The sequence below is a fragment of the Ammospiza caudacuta genome, chromosome 12 (assembly GCF_027887145.1).
Source record: "Ammospiza caudacuta isolate bAmmCau1 chromosome 12, bAmmCau1.pri, whole genome shotgun sequence".
Lineage (NCBI taxonomy): Eukaryota > Metazoa > Chordata > Aves > Passeriformes > Passerellidae > Ammospiza > Ammospiza caudacuta.
This window is the reverse complement of record NC_080604.1, coordinates 13,975,894-13,983,938: the sequence shown is the minus strand read 5'-3', so window position 1 is coordinate 13,983,938 and position 8,045 is coordinate 13,975,894. Positions and strand designations below refer to the sequence as shown.

Genomic DNA, 8,045 nt, shown 5'->3' with positions numbered 1-8,045 from the left:
TCCTTTTTCAGGTCTGTGGGTCTTATACCATGGGCTTGCTCATGCCAGCTCTGGCACAAGCTCTAAAATCCATTCCAGAGTGACTGTGCTGAGGGCTGGGGTGTGGGGAGGGCTTGTGGCATCACAGACCCCCTGCCACCTCCCATGGGGACAGATTCCTGCTGACGGCCAGCCTTGCTCTGGGGGGAACAGCTGCAGAGAGAGGGGAGATGCTGCTGGGAAATCAGAATGCCCAGCTGGTACACAAACCAAAACACTTTGTCTGGGTGCATGGGGGGACACAAATCCCTCCCAAGGCTTCCCCTTAGTGCAGGTGGGCCAGTCTCCTTGGGGAGCTGGGAGCAGCTTTGGCAGACTGTCCTTGCTGCAGTGCCACAGCAGGTGTGGGGACAGCAGAGGGTGTCACAGGGAGGAGTGCCAGGCTCCAGAAACCTCAGCTGAAACTGGTGGGGCTGCCTAAAAACCCCAGAGAGTGATGCTGCAATCACCCCTGGGTGTAGGGAACCACAGGGAACCTCTCCTCGGGGCACTGAGGGGGGACACAGCTCCATCCACAGCCAGGGTCAATGTCACAGCCAGCCCTGGGAGGGGACCCACAGCAGGGCTGGACAGAAGGAAAAGCTCTTCTCTCCTTCCTTGTGACGCAGCAGCCTGAAATCCACGTCCAGCCCAGCCCTGCTACAGCCCGCTGCTCCTATTTACCCTTCAAACAGGAAGAGCAACTCTCAGCAGAGCTCATTGACAAATTCTCTGTCAAACATTACTGAAGGGCTGCTTTAGTTGCTCGTGAACTCTCAGCACCCATCTCACAAGTGACAGTTCAGCACAGGGCTCCAGCCTTGCCAGGACAGAGGTTCAGCAGACTGCAGCAGCCCCGAATTGCACAGGTAGGAGTGGTCCCAACCCTGGGGAGCCCAGTGTGGGGTGGCAGAGCCTGTCCCATCGGTCAGGGTGGCACTGGGACAGAGGACAGAGGGCAGCAGGTGGATTCTCTGGGGTAAGAAACAGTTCATGCTCCAGATGACAACCCCTCCCTGTCCCGGGGGTGAAGACTCTCCAGGTGGAAATATTGCTGGGTTTCAGTCAGGTGTCCACAAAGCTGGCTGCTCTCCTCAGCACAGTGGTGCTGCCCTTCCTCCCTTCTCCTTTGGATTTTAAGGAAGACAGACTTGTTCCCAGCTTGTCCTCAGCATTTTGCAGTGCCCAATATTTGAAATCTACCCTGCATCGTCCCAGAAGAAAATGTGATTGAAAGCGTCCTCATTGCTACCAGCAGAACAGAAAAGGCTGCTCCAGGGCATGAACAGGGAGCACAGGGGGCAACAGGCAGGGGGAGGGTTCAGAGGCTCCAGAAGGAAGCTCAGGCAGTGCAGCTGCTCCAGGATTTAATCAGGGTGGGACCTTCTGCGTGGTAGGAATTTGCATTTCTTTGATGACGTCCTCACTATGGCAAATGTGACTGAACATAGCAATCACCTTCTCACCTAGAACCTGCCTGGCTTTGGTGGGTCACAGGCACTCTTTAAGGCATTGCCTTCTTTCCTCAGGGTGACCCGTGGCTGTCAGTCCTTTCCAGCTGTGCTCCTGCCCACCACCATGCGGGTAACAAGTAAGGAGGGACACATTTACTTTTCTCTGGGTTTCTGTGGTTCTTTATGCCTCCTTCTCATTTACATGATGCCTTCCAGGCCCAGCAGCCCTGCCCTTCCCCTGCCAGGGACATGGGAAAGGGCCTTTGTGTAAGCATCAGGTTTTTACAAGATTTGTGTCGATTTCAGCCTGTTGTATTTTTCCCAGTGAAACCTTCTGTGACTGGGAAGAGACGGCTATTGAGACGTTCCTGGTTCCATAAGAGCCATTCAGCTGCAATAAAAGTACATTTTTCTGCTCTCTTTCCATGCAGGACTGGAACGTTTTGCTCTGATGAGCGCTGCTTTAAAGCCAAATGCCAATCACAGTTGTACCAGCAGCTGCTCTGCTGTAGCTAGTGACTAATTGGGGGATAGCAGCCTTCCCAGCACGGGGAACATAAGAAATATTTGGATTTACACAGCCTTCTGAGTAATTATCAGATTTACTTTAACACAGAGAGAAATATGAATAATGCCTCCCAGCAGAGCAGAAATGCCTATGTGAGCACCACCACATACCCTGGAGATGGTAATTAGGAGATCAGAATCCATTTGGAGGGTGAGGGATTGTTAGCTGCCTTCCCACACCGTGCAGGCACTGGCTGTCACCCTGTGCCTGCTAACCTGGGGACACACGGATCAAATCCAAATAAAGCAGAGGGATGATCCTGTGCCTGCCCCTCCTGCAGCTCTCACCCCGCCCCTCTCGCACTCCCAGGTATGATCCGGGCCGTGCTGCTGCTCCTCACCCTGCTGGGCACCTGGTTCCTCATGCAGACCTACTTCCAGCACCGCTGGAGAGCCATCAGCCTGCGCAGCTGGCTCGGTGAGGCACGGGGGGCTCCGGAGGGACCGTGGGAGAGGCTCCAGGGTGTGAGCCAGCCCCAGAGCTGGGCACAGCTGCCCTGAGCACTGGGATTTACAGCCTCTGGATGAGGCTTCAGCCACCAGCTCTGACCACCAGGGCAGGGAAGGGACAGTGTGGTGTGTGTGGTGTGTGGTATGAGGTGTGTGTGGTATGTGGTGTGGTGTGAAGCTGCACTGGGGTGGGTGGATCCAGAGATGCCTGCGGCCATGGGAAGTAGTTTTACAGAGCTGGTGCCTGGACAGCTGCTCCTTCAGGGCGTCTAATCCTCCTGCTTGATACCCACAGGTGCCCCGAAGAAGCCCAGCAGTGAGTATTGCTCTCGACTTCATCACACAACTCCAGGGTTCAGGGCGATGGTGGAAGCCTGGGATCTCCTTCAAGAGCCCCTTCCCTGAGGCAAAAATCCCCCTCTCCCAAACACAGGGGATTTTGTTACTGCACACAGCAGTGGGGTCTTTGGCAGGCCCCAGCCTTGGCCAAGAATGGGGAAGTTGTGGGCAGAAAAGCCCCAAGGCCTTGCCTGGGTCACCAGCTCTGAATGCTCCCAACACATAGCATGTGTCACACCTGGAGCGGCACCTGGCCTTGGCACCATAAACCCCAAACAAGAAGCTGGTCCCAGCCCCAGGACAAGCCTCCTTCATGGAATAAACTGGTCCAGGTGTTGCCCCCTTGGTGGGCCAGTACATCCCAGCCCAGCCCCTCTCAGCCCCTCAGGGACACAGCCAGTGTCCCCCCATGGGGACAAAGCCATGACCTTCCTCCACTCCTCCCTCACAGGTGAGAAGCTGCCCCGGCACAAGTGTGGGAACCAGAGGAGCTGCCCTCAGAATCATTTTGCCTTCAAGATCATCAGTGGTGCTGCAAATGTGGTGGGACCCTCGATCTGCTTTGAAGACTTGGTGTAAGCAGCACATGGCAGGGACAAGGCAGCCCTGGCCTCCAAGAGGGCAAGTTTGGCCTCTGCCAAGCACATCAATGGCCATCACAGTGTATTTGCGGTTTAAAAAAATTTAAATAGATTTCTTTGCTCCCACTTTTGGTTACTTTGCTATCTACAGCCACTGCATCCCACCACAGTTTCAGTGGTGTCAGCATCTCCAGGGCATCCCTACATTCACTGGTGCTCTCTGCTCTCCTTTCCAGCCTCATGAGCAGCGTGAAAAACAACATTGGCAGAGGCCTGAACATTGCACTGGTGAATGGTGAGTCAGAAGGTACTGACCCCCTGCTCCCCACTGCCAGGGTCCTTCCTTCCCCAGGAAAGCACAGGCCACTGAAAACCCCATCCCAGGCACTGAGGCTGAGCCCAAAGCACATCGACCTGGTGGTGCATGGGGAGCACAGCCACAATCATGGTGCGCTGCCAGTGAGAAGGGAACAGACCCACTTGGGTTGTGCACTACCAGCTCCACAAACTCCTCCAAGCAGCACAGTCACCATCGCAGCAGTCACAACACACTGAGGGAACAGCAAAGCGTTTTGCTCATGGCCAGGCAAGGCCCAGAGCCACCCCAGGGCAAATTCACTGTGCTGTGTTTTCAATTTTAACCTTTCAGGAACAACTGGGAAGCTCCTGAAAACTGATGCCTTCGACATGTACACTGGAGGTAAGCTCAGTCACCCTGCCCCTGGGTAGCTCACACCAGCACTGCTGGCTGCTGCAGCTGCTTCTCTGCCATGTATTTAATGATAAAGTCAAGTGGGCTTTGACCAGTCGGGGTGGTGAAAGCCCAACTTCCCCTGAGGCCATCAAGCCTGGAGTCCTCACAACACTTCCACATCCAAGATTGGCTTCTCGCTCCTTTTACAAGCATGTAGTAGCCTGGAAAACATGATTTCACTCACCTGAATTAACCAAGGCACTTGAGACTTGAGAAAAGTACTTTCTGAGATCAGGATACACTAATCCTGATAGTTTGCAACCTGTAACTCAGTTTTTGCACACTGATGGCTGAGCAGCTGCTCATTCCCCTGCCTTTCACAGCAGGATAAAGGAGGGAGCTCAGGGAGACAGGGCCCCCTCAATCATTCCGTGGGTTTGCAACCTGCTCTTGGTAACTCTGGTTTTAAGGAGAATCACCAATATAATGAGATCTCCAGCCAAGTTTGTGAGTGAGATGCTCAGGGAAGAAAGCAGCAGTCAGCTCGTGTGCCACTAGATGGGGCCTTGGATTCAAGCATCCCACAGACACGGAATGAGGAGAAATTCACCCGGTCCAGCCAGAGGCACCATGGCAGGGAAGGCAGCTCTGAGGCCAGGCAGGTTCATTTCTTGTGTTGGGAGATAAATTCACACAGCTGGATTTCAGAGTTAGCAAGCAAAGTTTAGGAGGAATTTCCACCCTGCAGTGATCTCCAAAAGGAGGACATTGGTCCTGTGCAGTGCAGGAGAGCACAGGAGGGAACACAGTATGGGGAATGCATCATTTGGGAGCCCCCTATTCCCCCAAATCCTGGCTAGCACCAGCACAGTCAGGTTATTTGCCAGCAGCCCAGAGGAGGCTCCCCCAGCTACCATGCAGAAGTACCTCCTAAATCCCTTTTTTCTCTCTCAGATGTTACCAAGCTGCAGACCTTCCTCCAAGGGATCAAGCGTGGCACCCTTGTGCTCACAGCAAGCTATGACGATGCTGCCACAAAGTGAGTTTGCCCACGGAAGCAACACCAGGCTCCCCAAAACCACACAGCTGGGGCAGCTGGGCATGCTGCTGCCACCAACAGAGAGGGGGAAAGAGGGGACTCCCAGCTGGCACCACAGTGACACCTCCTTTCCCTCTTTCAGGATGAATGCCAGAGTGCGGGCGTATTTCACGGAGCTGGGCAGCAGCCACGTGGGCACGCTGGGCTTCAGGGACAACTGGGTGTTCCTGGGAGCAAAGGGGCTGATGAACAAGAGCCCCTTTGAAAAGGTACATGGCCCTCCCCTGCCAGGAGCTCTGCAGGCTCCATCCTCTTCACGGCACCCCCCGAGCTGCACCTGTGTGCAGAGGACAAGGAGCAGTGGCATTGTCCCCACTCAAACCCAGCTGCAGCTTCTGCCACCTTGCAGACTTGCACTGCTTCAACCTCCTCATTCATCCTCTCTCTCTCTCTCTTTTTCCTGCAGCACATTAAAAATGATAGAGAGACAAATAAATACGAGGGCTGGCCTGAGCTGTTGGAGATGGAGGGCTGTGCCCCCAGGAAGATGGACTAGCCCCAAGCTCCAGCCTGCCATGGAGGGCAGCCTCACCACTCACACAGGGACACCAGCCCCGTCCTGGGGACTGCAGCCTCTCCACTGCCAGGTCACAGAGTCCAGCAGCTCACAGGAACTGGCTGTGTCACAGCAGGAGCTGTGCAGGCCTTGGAGAGGAGCTGTACAAGTGCCTGCAGAGCTGAGCAGACATGTGGCCAGGCTGCAGCCAAGCCATCCTCATCTATGGGTCTGTTTTGGGTATTTTATTTTTCTATCTTTTAACTAAAAAACCTTGTAGAAGTTTTTGTAAATTTCTTAAATGAGATTTCTAATTACAAAACACTACCTTCTCCTTTCCATTTTCAAGCATAATCAACACTTTCCCCCACAGTAAGAGCATGCCAGGTCCTGTGCCACCAGTCGAGCATCACCCATCCCACAGCCCTGCACACAGGAGCTCCCCCTCCCCACATGGCACTGGGTAAAGTCATCCCTGGGGATGCTCAGACTTTGGTGGTTTCCCCGTGGAGCTCTTGCCAATGTCCTACAGTCTCCTACAGCCACAATAAGGCCAGAAGTCCACAGGGATAACATGCAGCCATGTAGGTTAATATTTGCAGACCAAAGTATCATTCCTGGGTGCTACGAACTAGTTTAAACCCAGAAGAGCAAAGAAAACTGAAGACTCTGTGTATAAAACAGAAGGAACTTTGAAGGTTCAAAATATTCCCGAAAACAGGATAAAAACAAACAAGATTAAATGTTGATGCCAAAAATTGATATATTTTGATTTAATAGTAAGAGAGGCAAAGAGACAGAAAGTCGGGAAAAGTTAGAAAATGCTAGGATTACTTTTAAAAGCAGAGGACAGGTCACCACCTCACTCTGCTGCCTTGGTTACTGCTGAGACAGGGTGGGGGGAGTGGAGCGGGTTTTGCAATGTTTTTTCTGCTATTTGAAGAGTCTCATCTGCCCTCCCCGATCTCAGGAGCAGATTGGCTGAGATGTGGCCGCCCATCCTCGGGATGCAGGAGCCCTGCCCAGTCTCTGCAGCTGAGCCTTGGTCTGCTCATGGTGCTCCCTCCCTGCCAGGGGGCACAGGAGCAGGGCAGGGGCTCCACAGCTCCCTCCTGACCTCGGTCCAGGGCTGCAAGATCTCCCCAAGCAGCCAGTGTCAGCTCCTGGAGGCCTCAGGGTGTGGTGGAGGTGGGGGAAAGGCAAAGGTCAGGGATTCTGCCCCTCGCTTTCCCCTCCACATTCTTCACCAGTTTTGCCTCCCTTTTTATGGGCCTCAAGGTAGGTTACTCACAGTCCATCCCACCCGTAGTTTTCAGGTGTTCAAAAGTGATTATGACAAGCAGACATAATGACAGAGCAGTTTTTTAAGCCATTCTCTTTTTATCATGTTCTTACACTGGGTTAATTCCGGGCTAAATCCTCTGTGGCACATCCCCATCAAAGGTCAGGATAATGCCAGGGATGTGCCAACCTTGGGATGGATGGATGGATGGATGGATGGATGGATGGATGGATGGATGGATGGATGGATGGATGGATGGATGGATGTGCAGGTTTCTCGGGCAGCTGAAGTTGTGCATCACAACCAATAGGTGGGAGCCTTTTACCGGCAGAGCTCCGGAGCGATTCAACGCGCCCGGGTCAGGCACCGCCGGAGCTGCAGCCCAGCCTGGGGCAGCCGACAGCACCCGGAGGGGAAAGATCCCTGCCCAAAGGCGAGCAGGAAAGCCCCGCAGTGCCCCTAGAGCGGTCCCCACGCTCTGCCCAGCACCGAGCAGGTCCTGGGAGCAGCTGCCCCCTGCTCCTGCCCAGAGGCATCAGCCAAACTCGGTCTGTTCCCAGCCCCTCCCGAGCCCGGCACTGCTGGGATCAGATCAGCTGCACTGGGTTTATCTGCCATCAGAGGCAGGGATGAATTTGCATCACGTACAGACTTTAATTTCCGATGATTGTATCTGGTTCCTCCCCATCCTCTGAAGCAGACCAGCAGTTTTGCAAAACATGAGGATGGAGTGTTTCTCCTGGAGCATTTGAAGGATAACAGACTATCCTGCACAGCCTTCTCTGCTTCCAACAGCCCCTGCACAGCTCCTAGCAGGCAGTTCACAGCGTTATGGGAGCCCTCAGGTCACCCTAGGGGAGCAGAAGTGAGGAACAAGGCAGGACAAGGCCAGGAAAGGCACAGCCTGAAGAATGAAACCTTGGATCCAAAACTCAACACCACCAATCAATTGGTTTTCCCTAAACAAGGAAAAATCCCCACATAAACAGTGCAACACCTCTAAGAACTTCCAAAGGCAGAACTGAAATAAAACCCCAAAACAGCCACTACAGAGGAATCCCCGAA

General features: G+C 53.8%; 1 protein-coding gene across 1 annotated transcript; it reads left to right on the top strand.

Annotated features, from left to right (window-relative positions):
* The first annotated feature begins 1,590 nt into the window (after nucleotides 1-1,590).
* FAM3D (FAM3 metabolism regulating signaling molecule D) lies at nucleotides 1,591-5,854 on the top strand. Its single transcript, XM_058813040.1, has 9 exons — nucleotides 1,591-1,609; nucleotides 2,350-2,457; nucleotides 2,785-2,805; nucleotides 3,280-3,403; nucleotides 3,646-3,704; nucleotides 4,059-4,109; nucleotides 5,058-5,142; nucleotides 5,285-5,411; nucleotides 5,609-5,854. The coding sequence occupies exons 1-9, from the start codon at nucleotides 1,597-1,599 to the stop codon at nucleotides 5,696-5,698; spliced, it is 678 nt and encodes a 225-aa protein (XP_058669023.1). The 5' UTR covers nucleotides 1,591-1,596; the 3' UTR covers nucleotides 5,699-5,854.
* Nucleotides 5,855-8,045: the final 2,191 nt, after the last annotated feature.